The sequence below is a fragment of the Mustelus asterias genome, chromosome 5 (genome assembly GCF_964213995.1).
Source record: "Mustelus asterias chromosome 5, sMusAst1.hap1.1, whole genome shotgun sequence".
Classification (NCBI taxonomy): Eukaryota; Metazoa; Chordata; class Chondrichthyes; order Carcharhiniformes; family Triakidae; genus Mustelus; species Mustelus asterias.
The window spans coordinates 25,843,225-25,867,835 of NC_135805.1; the positions used below are offsets into that span (position 1 = coordinate 25,843,225).

At 44.9% G+C, this 24,611-nt stretch overlaps 1 protein-coding gene across 2 annotated transcripts in view; it reads right to left on the reverse strand.

The window, feature by feature from the left end:
* acoxl (acyl-CoA oxidase-like) overlaps nucleotides 1-24,611 on the reverse strand; it is a 427,580-nt gene that overhangs the window by 317,136 nt on the left and 85,833 nt on the right. For both annotated transcript variants that reach the window (XM_078212293.1, XM_078212294.1), the window contains exon 10: nucleotides 8,529-8,563. In XM_078212293.1, coding sequence (XP_078068419.1) covers nucleotides 8,529-8,563 — 35 coding nt within the window. The remainder of the gene's footprint in view (nucleotides 1-8,528; nucleotides 8,564-24,611) is intronic.

Sequence of the window (24,611 nt, forward strand, 5' to 3'; positions counted from 1 at the left end):
GCATACCTATGGAGGTCAATTTTTGGCATGAAGACGACAAGAGTTTTTCATCTAGATGATATTTAATACTGACACTAGACAGCAGTTGATCTTTGACGAGGTGAATAGTCACTAACAGGTAGATTGTAAATACTATGGGGGGCTATCACATACAGCCTTATTTGGCTTGATCTGGTTTTGATGATACCTGTTCCAGATCTATCATTCAAGACAGTTGTAGTCAAATCACCATCAAGCAATTGCAAGAATGTGGTTAAGTTTCTTGGACATAAAAATCTTTATTTCGGAAGGATGTAAATGCGTTGGAAGCAATTCAGAGAAGGTTCACCAGGCTAATACCTGGAATGGGTGGGTTGTCTTACAAGGAAAAGTTGGACAGGTGGGGCTTGTAGCCACTGGAGTTCACAAGAGTAAGAGTTGGCTTGATTTGATTTATTATTGTCACATATAAGATCCTGAGGGGTCTTGATGGGATGGATATGGAGAGAATGTTTCCTCTTGTGAGAGAGTCTAGAACTAGGGATCACTGTTTAAAAATAAGGGGTCACCCATTTAAAATGGAGAGGAGATGAAATAGTTCCACTTTGAGTGTCTTGAGTCTTTGGAGCTCTCTTTCTGAAAAGGCGGTGGAAGCAGAATCTTTGAATATTTTTCAGGTTGGAGGTGGATAGATTCTTGGGAAGCAATGTGGTGATAGGTTATGGGGGGTGGGTGGGATGAGGGTTTGTGGTTACCATCAGACCAGACATGACCTTATTCAATGACAGTGCAGGCTCAAGGGTCTGAACGGCCTATTCCTGCTCCTTGTTCATATGTTTATATGGATCACAATCCACAGAGCCTCATGATTCACCGAGTCAAACTTAGTCAAGTCGATGAATTAAAGATGTGAAAACTGCAACAATTGTTTAAAAAGGGAGATAAATCGAGCCGTGGAAACTATTGAGCTGCCTGCCTCTTGTCGATAGCGGGGAAAACCTTGGTACACATTCCCCTGAATCATATACTTCCTGCAGCCGAGGAAGTCCTCCAAGAGTGTCAACTCAGATTATGTCCTCAAGGCCTGGAGTGGGCCATAAACCACGTGGGCCGCAATTCTCCCATCCCACTACGCTACGTTTTTAGTGCAGCGGGCCGGGAGAATCCAGCAGCGGCCGATTCACGAGCATTCACATTCCTCTTGCATCTCCCAGCGCCGGATTTGCAGCAGCATCTGCTCCGTGCCGGAAATTGGCGGGAAGGCACACAGACCATTTAAATGGTCATTTCAAGACTATTTGAATGTGAAATAGCGGGCCTGGAATTGAATTCTCCAGGCCCGCTAGCCTCTCTCACCCCGCCAGAGTATTTTACTCCAGCAGGGATTACACTAACTCCCCACTTTCGGGGAGCTAGCGGCCTGATCCCGCTGGAGTGAAGGAGGGGGCAATCGGGGCCCCCGGGGGTTGGGTGGCAGGGGGTGGTGTCCCCTCGGCATTGCCAACTTGGTAGTGCCAGCCTGTGCAAAGCAGCCAGCATAATAAAGGACCCCATGCACCCTGGACAGACTCTCTTCCACACCTTCTTCCGTCAGGAAAAAGATACAAATGTCTGAGGTCACATACCAACCAACTCAAGAATAGCTTCCTCCCTGCTGCCATTAGACTTTTGAATGGACCTACCTTGCATTAAGTTGATCTTTCTCTACTCCCTAGCTGTGACTGTAACACTACATTCTGCACTCTCGTGTCCTTCTCTATGAACGGTATGCTTTGTCTGTATAGCGTGCAAGAAACAATACTTTTCACTGTATACTAATACATGTGACAATAATAAATCAAATCAAATCAAGTGCCAATTCCCAGGGGGCACCTTGGCACTGCCCATTGGGGAAGTGCCAAGGGGCGGGGCCTATAAGGTGGAGCCTATGGGCAGGGCCTGATGGGGCGGGTCCTAAGGAGTGATCGGTGGAGGTGGAGGATCCCACCACCACTCTGCAGTCGGGATCAGTGGGGAAGGAGGGAGGCCAGCAATCGGGGTGGGCTGAGGGGGGGGGGTCGCGGTTCGGTCGGGGGGGGGGGGGTGGTCAGCCTGCTTGGGTGGGGGTCGGGACTGCGGGAATAGGTCCCGCCCCCTAATTCTTAATGATATTCATGCTGGTGGCCTCTGCAGTGCACAGGGTGTGGGAGATTCTTGTCTGAACTCCCACTGAAAAAACCAGCGTTAATTACACCAGTTATCATGCAATTCCGGCCGTGACCTTCCGTCTCAGGGACAAGAATGCTACCCTTGAGCCAATGCTGACCGCTTCGACTCTACTCACTCAGCAGACCAAGACTCATTTGTGACTTTATGGCAGCTGCCTCCTAAAGATTTCACTGCCAATCAGAAGATGTTCTTTACTTTGAAAACAAAAATTAAAAGTGATGAGAATTGCATGCATGTGGATGTAACAGAAAATGTTAAATCTACATTTAGCCTACCACTGCCTGTCCAAAGGTAATTTTAGAAATTAAATGTACACATCTGGAGTCCAGAAAAACAAAATACAATTAAAAGTCATAATTGTCAAAAGTAACTTTATCTGTATCATCTCACAGCAAAAAGGTCTCTCACCTCGTTAAAGATTAGCAGCAACACCTTGTGCCTGTGGGATCATTTTGTTATTGTAAATGAAGTGATAATGACAATTGCAAACTTTCAGACCATAAAGTTAGAAACAGCAGCAAAAATCTACAATAAATTCTCGCATGCAACATAAGAAAATAACAATATAAATGTACACAGTTACTCTGGACCTTTTATTAATCAAATGGAACTATTTTTCTTTTTTAAAAGAGTTTTTTTTTCAATTGGACAAGCCAAGGACACAACAGATTGAGATACATTGCACTAACATGCACCCAAAATATACACAGGCTGATCAAAAAATAGGTTGTTGCACATGGAAAATATTTCATGAGGGAATTACCTCAAAACCCACGAGCAACAAAGCCGTAGGTGGATTATGCACCCTATTGCCACATGAAATATTTTCCACAGTAAGCAGTCTAAAATGCAGCGCTCTACTTCAGTCATGTCTTCTCACCCCACTAGGAAAGTATTTACCATGTAATGGTAATTGGCATTATTTGATGTAAGCCTAAGGGCGATTTGGACCAGCTAACTTCTGTCAAAGTACTTGTCCATCTAAACATAATAAAAACAAACACTTAACAAATGGGGAAAAAATGCAACTCGCACATGGGCTGGATTTAGCAATTCTACCTTAAGATACATGGGGGGGAGGCTTTTGCAAATGCAAAGTGCATGCAGTTACAAATGCTGACAATCCTTCATGTTGGGCAAAGGTTGGAAAGCATTGCGAATGGATTTGAATAAGAGTTCACAAAGAGGTCAGCACAAACTTATTGGCAATGATGAGAGAACACAGGTTAGACCACGTTGTTAGTCACCCTTCCCACTATCTTCTTTAGCGCCAAATATGTTTTCTGCCTGACTATACTTCTAAGAAGCCCTTTGGGATTTCTTCAACATTAAAGGCACTTACACAGACACAAACCTTTATTCAATTGAGAATAGGTTACTGGTGGAGTAAGGGACAGATTGACATGCATCACAAAGACAAGGTTCACAGCATAAATTGCAGGTTAGGCACCAAACGTGGCGAAAGCTGGGTAGGATGACATGTCCCGCCTTCGGAGGAAAGATGGGGAGGAATAGAATTGGAAGATACCCGGCTTGGGTCACTGTCTGTGTGGAGTTTGCACGTTCTCCTCGTGTCTGCGTGGGTTTCCTCCGGGTGCTCCGGTTTCCTCCCACAGTCCAAAGATGTGCGGGTTAGGTTGATTGGCCATGCTAAAATTGCTCTTAGTGTCCTGAGATGCGTAGGTTAGAGGGATTAGTGGGTAAATGTGTAGGGATATGGGGGTAGGGCCTGGGTGGGATTGTGGTCGGTGCAGACTCGATGGGCCGAAGGGCCTCTTTCTGTACTGTAGGGTTTCTATGATTCTATGATTCTATGAAGATGGGGGAGTTAATCCCTATACAGCAACATCATGTGTCAAGAAATAAAAATGATGCAATTGGGATTGCTACTCCATGATAGACACCAGCAGGTACCACAATGACAGTAGCTACCGTTTGGAGCAGAAGGATAGGAAGGAAAACAACAGGGTGGAGTCCCAGTGGAGGCATGTTGTAGATACCAGAAGTAGGAAAAACTCAAGAGGAGCGGACCAGGAGTAAACAACATGGAAGAGGGAGATGGAGTTCAAGTCTGGAAAGCCAATAGGTAGGCATAAATGGACACAAGAGGTAGCAGACCTGATTTGTATACGCAAGCCATAGAAAAAGGATAAACTTATCGAAGTTAACCTTTATTCAGGAAGTCAATAAATTATGTAAAAAAATATGCTTTAAGTTCCAGGATTTTGATCCAGTGACAGTAAAGGAACGGCGATATATTTCCAAGTCAGGATGGTGACTGACTTGGAGGAGAACTTGCAGTGATGGTGTTCCCATGTGTCTGCTGCCCTAGTCCTTTGAAATGGCAGTGGTTATGGCTTTGGAAGGTGCTGCCAAAGGAGCCTTGGTGAGTTCCAACAGAGCATCTTGCAGATGGTACACACTGCTGCTACTGAGTGTCAGTGGTAGAGGGACTGAATGTTTGCAGATGTTTACTGTCACTGGGTCAAAATCCAGGAACTTGAGGCACGTTTTATATGTAACTTATTAAGCTTCTGAATAAAGGTTACCTTAGGTAAGTTTATCTTTTTCGATGCCAATAAAATGGGCTGCATAGTCTAGGATGGTGTCAAGCTTCTCGAGTGTTGTTGAAGCTGCACTCATCCAGGCAAGGGGAGATTATTTCATCACAGTCCTGACTTGCGCCTTGTAGATGGCAGACAGGCTTTGGGGGTCCAGGAGGTGAGTTACTCACCTCAGAAGGTTATGGGTACAAATCCCACTCCATAGACTTGAGTGGAAAAATTTGAGCTGGCATTTTTGGCACAGTACTAAGGGAATGCTGCACTGTCTGAGGTGCTGTCTTTTGGCTGAGGAATTAAATATGGTCCCCGTCCGCTCTCTCAAGTGGACATAAAAAATTCCATGGCACTATTTGAAAAAAATGCAGGAATTATCCCCAACATCATGGTCAACATTTATCAGCACCACAGATTTTATAGTCATTATCACAATGCTCTTTGTGACAGCTTGCTACACACGAATTGGCTTCCAGGTTTCCTACATTGCAACAGTGACTACAATTCAAAGAACTTGCATTGGATGTTCTGCATTCAGGAAAGCCATTACATAAATGGAAGTCATTCTTTCTACAATGATGTTATTTGGACCATTCCAGAATACTGACTCAGTGACGATGGAAGGAACAGCAAAATGTATGGATGCAGTATGGGCAGCACGGTTGCACAGTGGTTAGCACTGCTGCTTCACAGCTCCAGGGTCCCGGGTTCGATTCCCGGCTTGGGTCACTGTCTGTGTGGAGTTTGCACATTCTCCTCGTGTCTGCGTGGGTTTCCTCCGGGTGCTCCAGTTTCCTCCCACAGTCCAAAGATGTGCGGGTTAGGTTGATTGGCCAGGTTAAAAATTGTCCCTTAGAGTCCTGGGATGCGTAGGTTAGAGGGATTAGCGGGTAAAATATGTGGGGGTAGGGCCTGGGTGGGATCGTGGTCGGTGCAGACTCGATGGGCCGATGGTTACAAGTGGTGTACCTCAGGGATCTGTTTTGGGGCCACTGCTGTTTGTAATATTTATTAATGATCTGGATGAGGGTATAGTTGGGTGGATTAGCAAATTTGCTGATGACACCAAAGTCGGTGGTGTGGTAGACAGTGAGGAAGGGTGTCGTAGTTTGCAGGAAGACTTAGACAGGTTGCAAAGTTGGGCCGAGAGGTGGCGGATGGAGTTTAATGCGGAGAAGTGTGAGGTAATTCACTTTGGTAGGAATAACAGATGTGTTGAGTATAGGGCTAACGGGAGGACTTTGAATAGTGTGGAGGAGCAGAGGGATCTAGGTGTATGTGTGCATAGATCCCTGAAAGTTGGGAATCAAGTAGATAAGGTTGTTAAGAAGGCATATGGTGTCTTGGCGTTTATTGGTAGGGGGATTGAATTTAGGAGTCGTAGCGTTATGTTGCAACTGTACACAACTCTGGTGCGGCCGCACTTGGAGTACTGTGTGCAGTTCTGGTCCCCACATTACAGGAAGGATGTGGAGGCTTTGGAGAGGGTGCAGAGGAGGTTTACCAGGATGTTGCCTGGTATGGAGGGGAGATCCTATGAGGAGAGGCTGAGGGATTTGGGATTGTTTTCGCTGGAAAGGCGGCGGCTAAGAGGGGATCTTATTGAAACATATAAGATGATTAGAGGTTTAGATAGGGTGGATAGTGATAGCCTTTTTCCTCTGATGGAGAAATCCAGCACGAGGGGGCATGGCTTTAAATTGAGGGGGGGTAGTTATAGAACCGATGTCAGGGGTAGGTTCTTTACCCAGAGGGTGGTGAGGGATTGGAATGCCCTGCCAGCATCAGTAGTAAATGCGCCTAGTTTGGGGGCGTTTAAGAGATCCGTAGATAGGTTCATGGACGAAAAGAAATTGGTTTAGGTTGGAGGGTCACAGTTTTTTTTTAACTGGTCGGTGCAACATCGTGGGCCGAAGGGCCTGTTCTGCGCTGTAATGTTCTATGTTCTATGTTCTATGTTCTGCACTGTAGGGTTTCTATGATTTCTATGATTCAGTCTGACTTAACATTCCACAACATCACTGGGCTCTTGTCCAACTTGATCGTAGTGATTGCAGGACATTGTTGAAGAAAGCTTGGTCTGTTTTGGTGTGTAGCCTATCTATTCTTCAGAGTACACCGGCAGAGGGGCAAATATCAAGTCCTGTGGCGCCAGCACAGATTAAGAAGAAATTGTTGAATCGTATCAATCAATGGTCATCATCACTCAGACTAGCTTTCTAATATTCCTTTTCTGAAGTGAAGCTATTTGTTTGATTAACTAGCAGCTTTCCATGGTCCTCTTTTGAGCTCATCAATTACCAAAGTTCAATTTCAGAACTTGCCATTTTGGGATTTGAACACCTGACCGTTGGGCGGTTCTAGAACAAGGGGTCACAGTCTCAGGGTACAGGGTAGGTCTTTTAGGGCTGAGATGAGGAGAAACTTCCTCACTCAGAGATTGGTCTACCTGTTGAATTCCCTATAACAGAAGGCTGTAGAGGCTAAGTCACTGAATATATTTAAGAAGAAAATAGATAGATTTCTAGACTCTAATAAAAGTGTCAAAGAGTATGGGGAGAGCATGAGAGTATGCATTGAGATACAGGGTCAGCCATGATCATATTGAATGGCAGAGCAGGCTGGAAGGGCCGAATGACCTACTCCGGTCCTAGTTTCTATATTTCTATGTAGGTTGGTTGAGCAGCATAAACACTGGACTAAGGCATTTATTGCTATGCATGTTTTATTCCCATCTCAAGGGAAACCTGGTCCTGTTATTGGCTGATTCACGCAGAAAGACATCCATCACTGTACAAGATATCACACAAAATAACAAATTTCCCCTCAAAACAAACCATTCTAAAGTTTGCAAAATTGTATTAAATATGAAGACAAGGATTGCCAGGCATTTAAAAATGTTTGCGGCTTATTTAGGCTCATTTTGCCTCACTTGTGATCAGGTGATCCTTTTTAACTTTCTATTTAAATATTTCTACACCACCTTATGTTTTGAGGTGGCACGGTGGCACAGTGGTTAGCACGGCTGCCTCACAGTGGCAGGGACCCGGGTTCAATTTCCAGCTTGGGTCACTGTCTGTGCGGAGTCTGCACGTTCTCCCCGTGTCTGCATGGGTTTCCTCCGGATGCTCCGGTTTCCTCCCACAGTCCAAAAGACGTGCTGGTTAGGTGCATTGGCCATGCTAAATTCTCCCTCAGTGTACTCGAACAGGTGCCGGAGTGTGGCGACTAGGGGAATTTCACAGTAACTTCATTGCAGTGTTAATGTAAGCCGACTTGTGACACTAATAAATAAACTTTAAAAACTGAAACTTATGTTTCACAGTGCAATTATACCACACTTCTGTACACGCAAAAAAAAATATCATAAGTTGTTTGCAAGATTCAGCTCTTGTGGAGTTACACAACCACCCACGAGGAAGTGGATCTTTCTTGTGTAGGTGGTAGAAAGGGGGGGGGGTTGGTGGGGGCACATGGGGAGGTACGCGCGTTCTCTGTCAGGGGGTTTCTGGGGATACCAGGAAATTAGCCATGGTGGTTTCTGAACCTGCAGCCGCGCACACATGCTTTGCCCTGTCATGGAAATTTATTACTTGCAATAAAAATGAAGACCATTCTATTGAGCGACAGCTAGAATTTAATACATGGAAGGAATGAGTCAGCAAAGCACGGTTTGTACTTCCCCTTTTCATCTCCAGAACATAAACCACAACTGTAAGAAATCTGATTTCTTTGCCCCTTCTCCCATGGAAACAAAGATACAAAAGTATTTGCCAGATTTACCTGTGACTGTAACGAATGGCGATAGTCAGTCCAAGCTGAAAATTCAAAAGGAAACGTGTTACATTAGCAAATTTTCAGAATGTCCCAAACTGATTAATAGTCAATGATTAATTATCATTAATTGATAATTAATTAAATACAGGCACAGACAGTCAACTTGCAAATTGCAAATGAGGTGAATAACTGTTCATCCATTTAACTTATTACATTAGCTAAGGGAGGAATGTTGGTCAAGTCACTGGATATACATTCTGCCCTTATTGAAGCATAGAAGATAGGAGCAGGAGGAGGCCATTCGGCCCTTCAAGCCTGCTCCGCCATTCATTGCGATCTGGCTGATCGTCCAACTCAATAGCCTAATCCTGCTTTGTCCCCACAATCTTTGATCCGGTTCACCCCAAGTGCTATATCTAGCCGCCTCTTGAATTCATTCAATGTTTGGGAATCAACTACTTCCTGTGGTATAGAAGCAAATTATGCCATAGGATATTTGACATCCACACGATGGGGGTCACCATTTAATACTACACTTTCAACAGGAATACTCCTTCAGTAATTCACTGAAGCACCAACCCAGTTTATGTGCTTGAATTGTACCATTTGGCTTCAAACCACAGCCTTCTGAGTTAGAGGTGAGAATGATGTCAGCTAAGTAGTATTTAATCCGATATTAAGTAGTATTTAATCCGATCGTCCAATGGATACAAACAATACTTCGATAAAAGAAAATTGCTGCAGATGCTGGAATCTGAAACAATAATGTGTTCCCTGGGCTCCAAATGAAATCTTCCATAGCTATCAGGAATAAAGGTGGCATAGTGATATTGTCACTGGACTAGTAGTTCAAAAACTCAGGGTAACTGGGGACCACAGTTCGAATCATAGAATCCCTACTGTGCAGAAGTCTCTACTTTCCTCTCCATAACCCTTCAACCCATTACTAATTAAAAATCTGTCTATCTCCTCCTTAAATTTACTCAATGTCACGGCATCCACCACACTCAGGGGTAGTGAATTCCACAGATTCATGGCTCAATGAGAAAAGTAGTTTCTCTTCATCTCTGTTTTAAATCTGCTACCCTTTATCCTAAAATTATGTTCTAGATTGCCCCACAAGAGGAAATATTATCTCTATCCTGTCAATCTCCTTTCACATCTTATATACCTCAATTAAGTCTCACAACACCAGCTTAAAGTCCAACAGGTTTATTTGGGTAGCACGAGCTTTTGGAGCACTGCCCCTTCATCAGGTGAGTGAAGAGTTGGGCTCACAAACAGGGCATATATAAACACAAACCGCGCAACCTCAAACAGACCATTGTCCGCAGCAAACTACCCAGCCTTCAGGAGAACAGTGACCACGACACCACACAACCCACAGAACCTACTGCAAGACGTGCCGGATCATTGACATGCATGCCATCATGTCACGGGAGAACACCATCCACCAGGTACACGGTACATACACTTGCGGCTTGGCCAACGTCGTCTACCTGATACGCTGCAGGAAAAGATGTCCTGAGACACGGTACATTGGGGAGACCATGCAGACGCTGCAACAACGGATGAATGGACACTGCTCGACAATCACCAGGCCGGAGTGTTTCCTTCCTGTTGGGGAGCACTTCAGCAGTCACGGGCATTCAGCTTCTGATCTTCGGGTAAGCATTCTCCAAGGCGGCCTTCAAGACACACAACCGCGCAGAATCGCTGAGCAGAAACTGATAGCCAAGTTCCGCACACATGAGGACGGCCTCAACCAGGATATTGGGTTCATGTCACACTATCTGCAACCCCCACGACTTGCCTGGGCTTGCAAAATCTCAGTAACTGTCCTGGCTTGAGACAATTCACATCTCTTTAACCTGTGCTTAACCCTCTCTCCACTCACATTGTCTGCATCTGTAAAGACTTGATTACCTGTAAAGACTCGCATTCCAACCATTATCTTGTAATTGAGTTTGTGCCTATATATGCCCTGTTTGTGAACCCAACTCTTCACTCACTCACCTGATGAAGGGGCAGCGCTCCAAAAGCTTGTGCTACCAAATAAACCTGTTGGACTTTAACCTGGTGTTGTGAGACTTCTTACTGTGCCCACCGCAGTCCAACACCGACATCTCCACATCATAGATACCTCAATTAGGTCTCCCCTCATTCTTCTAAACTGCACAACTTCTCTGCATAAGACACACCCCTTCATCTCTGGAATCAATAAACTGGGTACATTGTGCAGTACTACTGTGAAATTTTTCGTAGATCCTCAGACTACTCTGTGCTTTTTCAAGCCCAGAGCAGTGCCCTATGCTATGAGAGGGATGGCACGGTGGCTCAGTGGTTAGCACTGCTGCCTCACAGTGCCAGGGACCCGGGTTCGATTCCTGGCTTGGGCCACTGTCTGTGGAGTTTGTAAGTTCTCCTTGTGTCTGCATGGGTTTCCTCCGGGTGTTCTGGTTTACTCCCACAGTCCAAAGATGTTCAGGTTAGGTTGATTGGCCTTGGTAAATTGCCCCTTAGTGTCAGGGGGACTGCTAGGGTTAATACGTGAGGCTACCGGGTTAGGGGCTGGGTAGGGTTGTGGTCGGTGCAGACTCAATGGGCCGAATGGCCTCCTTTTGCACTTTAGGGATTCTATGGGATTCTATGAGAAGGAAAGTGGAGGAGGAATTGGAATGGCTGCAAAGGCTTGGACTCAGTGAGCGTATTCAGTTTTTTCATTGGACAGTTCCAATCGTTCCTGTACTGTTCACATATGTGGTGACTACAAGCTCACCATTAACTAGGTTTCCAAGTTAGATGTTTATCCATTACCTAGGGTGGAAGATTTGTTTTCAACTCTTGTGGGAGGCAAGATGTTTTCAAAACTGGACATGAGCCAGGCATATCAAAAACTCTTGCTAGAGGAAGATTCGAAGCAGTATATGACATATGACCATCAACGCCCATAAAGAGTAGCGCAATCATTTGGTTTTTGACCTGTCATCCAGTCCAGCAATCTTTCAAAAGCTGATGGGCAACTTGTTGCTGGGTATTCCTCAGGTTTCACAATTCCCAACCGGCTCTCTCCAGCGGAATTGGGTAGAAGACTAAAGTCTCATCTGGATCTCAGAGCAAAAGTGAGCAGGAGAGAAGACATCGAGCCTGCACTGACAACAATCTCACCCAGGCCCTATCCTCGTATCCCCACTTATTTACCCTGTTAGTTCCACTGACACTAGGGTCAATTTAGCATGGCCAACATAAGACATTACTATTGTTGTATTTCTATCCTGATTGGAGATTGAAATTTAAGGGCGGGGGGGGGGAAGAGGTGAAGTTTTACAGAGTGTCATTTTGAGTACAATGTTCTTATAAGCTTTTTCTCCTATATAATTGTTTTACTGGCGCCTTTTGAGGGTTCTGAGCATGAGTGGGTTTTGGAGGGCTTTTCTGTCTGCAAGAGAGTGTTCTACAAGCAATAACTGTTTTGCTAGTGAATAAAGTACAGCACAGGGACAGACCCTTTGGCCCTCCAAGCCTTCACCAATCACGTTATCCTATCTAGACCAACCGCCTGTATTCCTCTATTCCCCGTCTCTTCATATATCTTTCCAGATAAGTCTTAAATGTCGCTAACGTATCTGCCTCAACCATCTCACTTGGCAGTCCATTCCAGGCCCCCACCACCCTCTGTGTAAAAAACTTCCGCTGCACATCTCCACTGAACCTTTTCCCCCCTTACCTTGAACTTGTGCCCCCTAGTGATTGTCATTTCTGCCCTGGGAAAAAAGCTTCCAACTGTTTCCCTTATCTCTCCCCCTCATAATTTTATAAACTTCTATCAGGTCGCCCCTCAGTCTCCATCTTTCCAGGGAGAACAATCCCAGTTTATTCAATCTCTCCTCATAGCTAATACTCTCCATACAAGGCAACGTCCCGGTAAACCTTTTCTGTACTCTCTCCAAAGCCTCCACGTCCTGTTCTGTTGAGTGACTATCAAACCTTGTTATTTTATTATATAAAGAAGATCCTTCTCTTAAACAATGCAACCAATTTCCTTTACTGTGGTCTCAAGTTACCACAAAACTCTCCTCCAGTTTTATTAATACCCTGTTTGTCAAATTCCGAAGTACCACCCAACATGCATCCTGAAATCACCTATATGTTTTCCTTTATGATCTGCTTTTCATTAAACACAACCTATTTTCAGCATCACAGATAAAGGCAACACCCTGGAAGCAACCTTCAAACCACAGACACATTTGTTAAGTTTCCATAGTTTTTTTTCACCAAAAGATATCACCCTGCAGAAATGCAGATTTCATGTTGATTTATCTGCGTTCCCATGGTCAAAAAAAGTAAAACGATTTACAAAATTACCTTTTCAGCTGGGGTAGTATCCCCTCTAACACCTGTATCAGCCAGTTCCCCTTCAAAACTCCGAGAAACCAGCCTTTTACCAGTACAAATCCACTCACGTGACAAATCTGGTTGATCCTTATCTGCTACCTCACAATCAACTCCAACCTCTCACCAACTATCTAACTTACTGTGTTTTGCCTCTTTTAGTTCATCTTACCAGGGACTAGGGGCGTAATTTCCCCGTCCCACTATGCTGGTCCAGTAGCGTAACGGGGCGGGAAATTTAAGCGTGAGGCCAAAAACGGGAATCGCGACCGGCATCTGGCCGCGATCTTCCCGGGCCATTTTTTCAGACGTAATCAGCCTTGTGCTGGGGAATGGTGCGAGGCTGATTTAAATATATATTCCTCATTTGAATCTGTTTAGTGAGCGCAGAGCACGATTGTCCGGGCTCACTTGGATTTCCGACCTCGCCGGTGGAGGTCCACACCAGGCAGGGATCACGTATGGTCCCCAGCAATTGGGACCCGACATGACGGCCTCACTGGTGGGACCAGAGGCAATTGAGGCCCCCTGGGAGGTTGGGGGCAGGGAGGGCATTGCCTGGCACACCGGCTGGTGAACAGGAGGCCAGCAATCGGTTGGGGGGGGGGCGGAATGGAGTGCAGTGACCCCCTCTGCAGTCTGCTGACAGTCTCTCGAGCAGCATTAGGCCCCACCACCTCCTATTTTCCCACTGTTATGAAGTTGAGTTTGTGAAGTGGTTTTGTGTCAGTGCTTGGAGGTTTAAAATGCAAGCACACAGGGTATGCAGATTGCAACACTTGTCACAAGGACCAAGCATCAGGGTTGCCTTGGTAACAGGCTTTGCAGGCTTTTGAATTTTGACAGCCTATAAGTTTAAAGAAGACACTCAGCTATCAGGAACCTATAAAATTTGAATTTGCTGTTGTTGAAAACATCAGACCAATCCTGGTGTAGGGAAATTGTTAGGCCATCACAGTTATAAAAAGGGGAACTCAACTGTCTGCCTGCAGTTCAACTGAAGAGCTACCACCTCTTAACACCGAGAGAGGGCAAGGGTGGCTCCCTCCCAACTTTTATCTCTCAAGAGAACTCTCCATCTATCTAACGAAGGGTACCAAATCAGAAAAAGCTTAAAGACAGCAGAATCGACAGAAGAACTCCACAGGTTTTCCAAAGCCAAAACACCTGGTTGTATATTTTTGAGAGTGACTAAATTATTATTTATTTCTGTTAATGAAAGATCCGTGTATTTATTTGAACAGCATTCCTGTAGAACCTTACTTTAATCGACCTGTTACTTATTTAGTTAAAGTTCCCGGTTGGTTGAATAAATAATTTGTTAATTATTCACTTAAAGTGAGTGTGAGGTATTTTTGTTAATGAACCTCTAAACGTTAATGAAGAACAGTTCACACCTTCCCAAACACTTTTAACAGATTATGAAGCGAGGTAATTCTCTTTGGGGGATTCGGTGTGGCTTCTCAAAAGGGGATCAATCTCTGCGTCGTAACATCCCACCCGTTGGGCATTTTTTGGGAAAGAGTTTTTGGGAAAATCACACTCTGCATCATTACTTACAAAAAGGCTTACTCCAGTTATTTTACATGGAATCCAAACTCACTTTAGTGACCTCAACATGTTGTCATCACCAGAATTTAAACAAATCGGGCTTTTATATTCCACACCCTTTTAATGATCCTGTACTGAATCAAGAAAAGACTGAAGGAAGTTACAGTTTCCCCAGGAATTTTGTTTTAGGCAATAGACATTGGAACCAACAGCATTTCCTTTTCAGAACCAAACCCCAGTTAGAACCAGTTGCCTGCCCTTATGAGACACTTCGGCTTAATCTAGTAATTTAAATACTAATTCCGATCCAGGAATCCCCAAATTTAATCGAGGCAATCTTTTAGGCGGCATGGTGGCACAGTGGTTAGCACTGCTGCCTCACAGCGCCAGGGACCCAGGTTCGATTCCCGGCTTGGGTCACTGTCTGCGTGGAGCTTGCACGCTCTCCCCGTGTCTGCGTGGGTTTCCTCAGGGTGCTCCAGTTTCCTCCCACTGGGGCTGGTTAGGTGCATTGACCCGAACAGGCACCGGAGTGTGGCGACTAGGGGAATTTCACAGTAACTTCATTGTAGTGTTAATGTAAGCCTTACTTGTGACTAATAAATAAACTTTATTTTAGTTTTACTTTTGCTTTACTTTATATAGGATGTTGAAATCCATGACACAACCTTCCATGTAACTTTTGGACTGCAAACATCTATCAAAGTCTGAACATATTCCTCAAAGGCATTCAACAGGTTTGATAACAGTACAGGTACCAGACATGGGCACCAATAAAAAGGTAGGATTAAATACAGGCAGAGTGAAGATAAATACACCTTTAGCTGAACTGGCTTGTATAGCATTAAGCTCTTCTTCATTGTTGTAATGCGGCAGCCAATTGACGCACAAAAAGCAACGTGATGACTGTATAATCAGTTTTTGCGATGTTGATTTAGGGATAGATATTGGCCCAAGCCAAAGGGATAAATACTTCTTTCAATAGTGCCACCCTAAAGGTCACAGAAGGCCTCAAATTAACTTCTCATCCAAAATATGGCACCTCTGACAATGCAGCACCAGAGTGCCAGTCTCAATTCTGTTTGTATGCTCAAAGTCCTGGAATGAGACTTGCAACTAGAACATTGTGACGCCGAGGCAGGAGTGTTACCAGTTGAGCCACAGTTGATATGGTTCGATATGACTCGTGCCTTAAAAAAAAGCTGCTCCCCAGAACGCGTTCTATTATATATGCAATCAGTTTCATCATATTCCTTCCATTACATTGCCTGTACATGGAGCTACAGTAACGGCAGTACAGTCACATGTTCTTTGTCAACTACTTTGGATATGTATTGATCTATTGGTTTTGGGAAGGGAAAGGGTATTCGATACCTGCATCCTGACTGCTGGGGGAACCATTTGAACTTTTATCAGTCGCATGGTGCGGGGCAGGATTGGGATGGGCACAGGGCGAAGCAGAGTTGGAGAAAGAGTATTTAACCTTTCTAACCTTAACTGGGGTATGAGAAATGAGGAAAGAAAACATCAAAACTCTGGCATGATCTAACAACATTGCAAACATTCTCACAGTTCATCACAGAACAATATAGTATAGGAGGTCATTCAGCCCATCATGTCTGTGTCAGCTCTTTGAAAGAACTATTAAACTTAGTGCTTTTCCCTCATAACCCTGCAAATTAGCCCTCTTCACAGACATATCCAGTTGTCTTTGAATAGTTGTTGTGAAATCTGATTCCACCACCCTTTCAGGTAATGTATTTCAGATCTTAACTATGTGTGTGAAGAAATTTGTCATTACTGCTCTTATTCTTTTGTTATGTAGTTACTGACCCATTTGCCAGCTGAAATAGTTTTGAAATAAATGCAAGACTTACTCAAGGGGTTTATAGGTCTACGAAATAAAATGTCTCACTTCTGTAACTAAACAAGTGTCATGTTGTGTGAGGTGCCACCTTTCAGGTGATGCATAAACACAGGTACAAAAGTAGGCCATTCAGCTCCGCAAACCAAGTCTGCCACTCACTGAGATCATGGCTAATCTATATCTTAACTCCAGCCACCTGACCCCACTCTATAAACATTGTATGTGTCAAACAAGGTCCCCTCCACCTGCTGAGAGAAGAGCCTCACTCTCTCATATAGTTAAATTATGTAGACTTTATGATGAAACACTGCATATCTTGATTCATAACTTGAAATGTATTAATTCAAAAAATAATGGTACAGAATAGGATAGACCTGCCGGCCCATTAAGTCTGTCCCATCATGGTAGGTGTAACTTGTTCCTATATAGAACTGTAACACAGAATCAAGTCTTTCAATGGGAACCATCGGTTGATTACTTCTTGTGCAAAGAATCACCTTTACTTTCAACCACCTATCTAACCTATTCTTATAGGTTAACAATCTCAAACTCCAATAGCACATTCCATGGTACCGCCACGTAAAAGAAATCCTGCTCTTAGTCTTATGCATTCCATTAAATATGTGAACTGTATGTCCTCTTCTTCTAGGCCCCACAATGGAAACAAGTCTCTTTCTACCTAACCTGTCCCTTTCCTTCATAGTTTTAACTACCTCCCGTCATCACCTATGTTCACTCCTACCCTCCACATATTCATGAAATTTCCTGAAGGGCAAAAAAAGAAGGAAAAGATAAATTTCTCCCTGATAGTTATATACTTGTAACAAAATGTCATTGATGAGTGCATCTGTTTTCAGATGAGGATGACCGCGCTTCAATCATCCAGTTCCCATGACATTAACAAAGTGCCAGATGATTTTAAATAAAAATTGAATTCATTTTAGTGAAAATAAATTCAGACAGGCTGTGGAAAAGAACACAGGCTGTGGAGGAAAGGAAGGAAGGAAGGAAGGAAGGAGAGGAGAGGAGAGGAGAGAAGGAGGGAGGAAGGGGGGGGGGCGGTGGGGGGAGAGAGGGAGGGGGGAGGGAAGGAGTGGGGGAGGGAGTGCTTGCATTTAATTAACACCTTTCACGACTTCATGACATCCCAAAGCTCTGTACAGCCAATGAAGCGCTTTTGAAGTATGCTCATTATTGTAATGTAGGACTAGCAGCAGCCAATTGTAGTAGGAAGCTCCCACAAATAACAATGTGATCACAACCATGTATTTTTGAGTGACATGATATAAATATTGGCCTGGACGTTGGCAGAAAACTCCACTGCTCTTCTATATGTCAAGTCCACTTGAGGGGCTGATGGGGTTTTGGTTTAGCAAATCACTAAAAGGCACCTCTGACAGTGCAGCACTTCCCTAGCACTGCACTGGAGTGTCAGCCTGGATTCTGTGCTCGAATGTCTGAAGTGGGATTTTTATGTACTTCCTAATCCATCTCATTGATTCTAATTTTCATATTAGTTTCCAATGGATAGTATTTGTCCAAATGTTACCCTTCCAAATGACAATCTATTTAACATGATAAAGATGACACTCCAATGCAGTACTAACAAAGCGCTGCACTGTCAGAAGTGCCTTTCAGATGAGATGTTCAACCATGGCCTCCATCAGCCCCCTCAGGCAGACCTGACATAAAGAAGAGCGGTTCAGTGACACAGTTGTTAGCACTGCTGCCTCACAATGCCATGGACCGGGTTCAATTCCAGCTCCAGTTCACTGTCTGTGTCGAGTTCTCGCCGTGTCTGCTGGTTAGGTTGATTGGCTATGCTCAAATGCAGGCTAAATATGTGGGTTGCGGGGATAGGCCATGGGTAGGGTTGTTGTCGGTGCAGGTTCGATGGGCTGAACGGCCTCTTTCTGCACTGTAGGGATTCTATGATTTCTATGACGAGCAGTTTTCTACCAATGCCCAGGTCAATATTTGTACCATGTCACTCAAAAGCAATTTTGAGATTTTCCGCACCATTGTCATTAATCAGAAATAAGCCGACAAAATAGATATGTTGTTTTACAACTATGTCCAGCAGTTTATTTTTGTTTATTTTTGCAAGATTGTATACAACTCAAATGAAAAAAAGCCTGAATCAATTCACACTCCTAAACAATATGAAATAATTGCACTTAGTTGCTTTTCCTCATGCCCAGGAAGATTGAAAAACATTTCACAAACATTGCCCAGCAGCAGACAAATCATAGAAGCGTAGAATCCATACAGTGCAGGAGGAGGCCATTCGGCCCATCAAGCCTGTACCGACAACAATCCCACCCAGGCCCTCTCCATGTAACCCCACGTATTTACCCTGCTAATCCCCTGACACTAAGGGACAATTTTAGCACAGACAATCCACCTAACCTGCTTATCTTGGGACTTTGGGAGGAAACCGCAACACCTGGAGGAAACCCATGCAGACATAGGGGAGAACGTGCAAACTCCATGCAGCCACCCAAGGTCAAAATTGAACCCGGGTCCCTGGCGCTGTGAGGCAGCAGTGCCACAGTGATGCCCAAATGTCCCTGATGTTTTTTTTAAGCTGTGCCACGAGGTATTTTATGTCCAGATAGGACCTTGTTTTGACAAATTCAATGTTTGTGGAGCCAGGGCAGGTGGGTGGAGTTAAAGTACAGGTTAGCCATCATGTCAACAAATGGCGAAAAAGATTATGGGCTGAATGGCCTACACTTGTAGCCATGTTTTTGCACCATCTGAAAGATGGGGCCTCACACAATCTGACACTCCTTTAGCAACTGTATTTGGTTATCAACCGAGGACAAGTTCTACTGTCAGCCTCAAACCAGTATTACTGCCATTGTAGTCAATGTGTGTTAGGAATGACAGATATTTTCACCCAATGTGCCATGTGCAGGCAATCTCATGGAGATTATTTTTAAACTCCACTGAAATGTGATGCAAAGTTGCTGAGCACATCAGTAGCATTGGTTTATCGAGAGCGGAACCAACTTGTTTCACCAGTGAAGTGACATGAACTTAAAACACTGGGTCAATATCAGTCAGTGGTTTATCAGTGGGGCAGTACTTACCACTAATTATTCACTACCTAACCATGGACCATTTTTGTCTTTGAAAAAGCGCAAGCTTTCAATCAAAACAGTCATTTCACAACTTCTGGCTTCATAAATCCCCATTTGTACAGGTTTCATCAAAAACCTCAATGAAAGAAAGACTGCATCAGAAAGTCAGAAGAATTTCAAATAGCTCTAGTACACACTGCCAAATGACAAGTTCACTATCTACCTTGATAGCAATGGGCCATGGGTATCTGGTGCTTAATCTATGATCGATCTGTTGCGACTGTTCTTTATGACTGAATAGATGCACTCTACCTGCACAGTTCTCACCAGAGAAAATTATCGTCCTGCCCTCCAACCATTCACAAGGGATATGGTCCCCGGATGGGGTAGGGGGTTTTAGTTCAGACGGGCAACATGGTCGGTGCAGGCTTGGAGGGCCGAAGGGCCTGTTCCTGTGCTGTAATTTTCTTTGTTCTAAGGCAACGAGCTACAAGTTCTAATGTTCATTTTCTTACAAGTCATAAACGTTTTAGACAATTAGGTTTACTATTCTGTATGCACGGTGGCACAGTGGTTAGCACTGCTGCTTCACAGCGCCAGGGACCTGGGTTCAATTCTGGCCTCGGGTGACTGGCTGTGTGGAAGTTGCACATTCTCCTCGTGTCTGCGTGGGTTTTCTCCGGGTGCTCCAGTTCCCTCCCACAGTCCAAAGATGTGCTGGTTAGTTGGATTGGCCATGCTAAATTGCCCCTTAGTGCCCCAAGATGTGTAGGTTAGGGGGGTTAGCGAGGTAAATGTGGGGTTACAAGGATAGGACTTGGGTGGGATGCTTTGTCGGAAAGTCAGTGCAGACTCATAGAAATCATAGAAATCCTACAGTGCAGAAGGAGGCCATTTGGCCCATCGTGTCCACACGACAACAATGCCACCCAGGCACTATCCCCGTAACCCCACATATTTACCTCATCAATCCCTTGTAACCTACACATCCCGGGACTCTAAGGGGCAATTCAGCATGGCCAATCCACCTAACCTGCACATCTTTGGACTGCGGGAGGAAACCGGAGCACCCGGAGGAAACCCATACAGTCACGGGGAGAACGTGCAGACTCGATGGCCTGAATGGCTTCCTCTGCAATGTAGGGATTCTATGGTTCTAAACATTCAGCAAACAGTGAAGAAAAATTAATGAGCGGTAAATCTGATTCAGTATAGATAGATTCATTAAGGGGGCTAGCACAGGTATGGCTGACTGAGTGGTCTCCTGCTGTGTCAAAATTTTCAGTCAATTAATGAGAAAAAATTCTGGGCCATAGGGGACACTACATGGTGACACACTAGGCAGGGGTTCCATTTGGGGCATTCCATTTTGAACAATGAAAAGTTCTACCACTGTACAGGCATCAGAGGTGCTAGCAGGATCAGTAGGCTCACCCAGACCACCAGGAATCTCACTACTGCAGCCTCCTCTGTTTCAAATGTGAAGTACATCTGGATGATGAAAGCTTCCTTCCATTGCCCTTTGTGAAAATCCAGCGCACACGGGAGTCAAGGTGGCACAGCGGTTAACACTGCTGCCTCACAGCGCTTAACACTGCTGCCTCACAGCGCCAGGGACTTGGTTTCGATTCCCGGCTTGGGTCACTGTCTGTGTAGAGTTTGCACGTTCTCCCCGTGTCTATGTGGGTTTCCTCCAGGTGCTCCGGTTTCCTCCCACTGTCCAAATGATGTGCTGGTTAGCGTGCATTGGCCATGCTAAATTCTCACAATCAGGTTTGGCCGCAATGCCCCACCCAGTTCAATAGCCTGTCAATACTCATCAGCAATTCTCAGACATGGAGAATGCCATCAAAGAGCACCCAGCACCTGCGTCACCAAAGTAAATTCAGCATTAAAAAAAACTTGCATTTATATCAGCACCTTGTGCCACCCTAGAATGAGGTCCCCACATGCTTTGCAGCCAATTAACACTTCTGAAGTGAAGTCTCTGTTGTAACATCGGCTACAGAAATTTGTGCAGAGCTAACTGCAATGTGATAATGATCAGATAATCTGTTTCTTTATGTTGGTTGAGGGAGAAAACATTGGCCTAGGACAACGGGGATCACTCGCCTTCCCCTCTTTGTAGAGTGCCACGGGATCAGAGGGCGGAAACGGGGGGGGGGGTCTCAGTTTAACGCCACACCTGAAAGGCAGGGGTCTCTGACACTGCAGCACTTCCCATGTATGGTACACAAACAAGTGTCAGGCAAGATTGTGCATCAAGTCTCTGGAGTTAGCCTTTTGACTCCGAGGGCTAAGTGTGACCGCAGCGTCACGGTCAAACCAGAATCACGCCCCTCTCCTTGGGAAGGGGAAGAAAGAGCAGAAAACATGCAGTGTGAAAAAAAAGACAAGATAAAAAAAAAAATTAATGCGCAGACAAATAATAAAAACCACAATGAACATTGTGGGCAAGCCAATGCACGAAATAGGAAACAATTGGTAAATTAAACTCTGTTTTCTGTGCAACAGCCAAGATCAGCGTCAGTGAGTACATGTTTACTTCTGACATGTACTAGCGAGTCTCCTGTGATGTTACTCACAGATATCAGATGATACAGTGCTTTTTATAGTGGGGTCAATAGCTCGAACAACAACTGTCCCCCCTTGTTACTGGTGGAAAAACAAGATTTCTCCTTTGAAACAGGTCTTCCTCCTTACCACCACTCCCCTCGCCCGGGAAACTCTTGCTCCTCACCCCCCCCCCCCCAATCCCAACACGTTGCTAGTTCAGTGGTTCCCAACCACTATGCCATGGCTCACTGCTGCGCCGTGAGAAGGGTGTAAGTGCGCCATGTTCGCTGACACTCCCTCGCACGCGCCGTTGCAGTAAGCCACCTGACAAGCCCCAGCGGTTTCTCTCAGCGACTGCCTGGTTCGTGCTGTAGCTGCCACTCGAATGCTGCCTTCTCCTCCCAACAGCTGCCTTGGGTTGAGTGAACGTACATGACCCTCACCCCGTGATACAAAGAGTGGAGCAGTTCAACATCAGCTATAACGGAAGGCTGGACAAACTAGGGTTGTTTTCTCGGCAGCAGTAGAGGCTGAGGGGGAGACCTAATGGAAGTCTATATTGACATTATGAGAGGCATAGATAGGGTTTGACAGTCAGAATCTTTTCCCCAGAGTTGAAATGTCTAATACTAGGGGGCATGCAATTAAGGTGAGAGGGGGAAAGTTCAAAGGAGATGTGACAGGCAAGTTTTTTTGCACAGAGAGTGACAGGTGTCTGGAGCACTGCCCGGGGTGGTGATGCAGGCAGATGCGATAAGTTTAAGGGGATTTTAGATAAGCACAAGAATATGCGAGGAATAGAGGGACATGGAACAAAGCAGACAGAGGGATTAGTTTAATTTGGCATCATGTTCAGCACATTATCGTGGGCTGATGGGCCTGATCCTGTGCTGTACTGTTCTGTGTTCTATCTCTTTCTCTCTCACTGACTGCTTGCAACTAATCTTTAATCATTGCTTGCCCCACTTAGAAACCTTCTGCTGCCCCACCAGCGATGCAGCTACCGAGTTTGTGTTGTGCTTCCAGCCTGTTTTTTTCAACACCATCTGCATGGCCAGTGCCAGTCTGAGTCTGATTGGCACCCTCTGCCAGGCCCTGCCAAAGAGGAGACGTGGCTACTGTCGATTCAGCCAGTCGGTGACACAGCACTTTTCAAACTGTTTTCTAAGTTGAATATGATATATTACACTTGTGTTATTGAATAACGCCCACAGTGATTTTGATTTGCAAGAATGTATTGCTCTTTTATTCATGATGTCCAAGCTGTGAGTAATGCAAGACGCCTTTCAATGGTCAGGGTGGGATGGTACAAACAAAAGAGCAAAATACTGCAGTTGCTGGAAACCTGAAAGAAAAAGAAACCCAGAAAATGCTGTCAACACTCAGCAGGTGGCAATTACAGACAGGATGGGATTGATTTGACTTGGAAATGGGTTGGGTGGGATGGGCAGAATACAGGGTGGTAGGGTTTCCCCCCACCCCCAAATTATCCCCCATTTCCCTATTTCTCCACCCCACACCATTTTAACTCCTGGGTCTCATTAGCATTAGACAGGGCCATCTAATGCTCAAAACTGTGAGGCGGGAACAGGAACTCTTTTATTTATTAATATTACAAGTGAGCTTACATTAACACTGCAACGGAAATTACTGCGAAAATCCCCTAGTCACCACACTCCGGCGCCTGTTCGGGTACACGGAGGGAGAATTTCGCATGGCCAATGCACCTAACCAGCACGTCTTTCAGACTGTGGGAGGAAACCGGAGCACCCGGAGGAAACCCATGCAGACACGGGGAGGATGTGCAGACTCCACACAGGCAGTGACCCAGCCTGGGAACCAAACCCAGATCCCTGGCACTGTGAGGCATCAGTGCTAACCACTGTGCCACCGTGCTACCCCTGTTTGGGTGGAAGCTCAAGGTTGCCAGAGTCCCAAGTGGAGAGTCTCTGGAATAAAGGTAGTGTTGGGTGTGGGTGGCTGGTGTAGAAGGGAAAAGCTGATGCTATTCCGGGTCTCCAAACGGGGCATGGGTGAGCATTCCTTCTCCTTCTGGTTCAGGTGGATCAATCAGACCGGTTCAATAAGAATATTAATGATTTGACATTTAACTTGGTAAATGTAAGAAAGGCTGTTGTCAAATAGTTTAAGTTTGTGTTTATTTATGAGTGTCACAAGTAGACTTACAATAACACTGTAATGAAGTTACTGTGAAAATCCCCACACTCCGGCAACTGTTCGGATACACGGAGAGAGAATTTAACATGGCCAATCCACCTAACCTACACATCTTTCGGACTGTTGGTGTGGGCATCTGGTGGCATTGATTGATATATCTTCATGTCTAATACCTATTGGCATTTTAACTGGATTTATTGTTGCACTGAATATAACGGCTCTGAATTAATCTGAAGTGCAAATTGAGAGAGGTGGTTTATTTCCCATTACTAAATGCCTTTGAGGTTTTTGAACTACCACCTGAAAGTGTGCAGTCACTGTGATAAACATAGTCCCATAACGCTGTTAAGTTGGTAGTTGCAGGATTTTGACCCAGCAACAATAAAGGAGTGGTATATTCCCAAGTCAGGATGGTAAACCTTTTTGATAATGTCTCACATAACAGACTACTATGTAAAG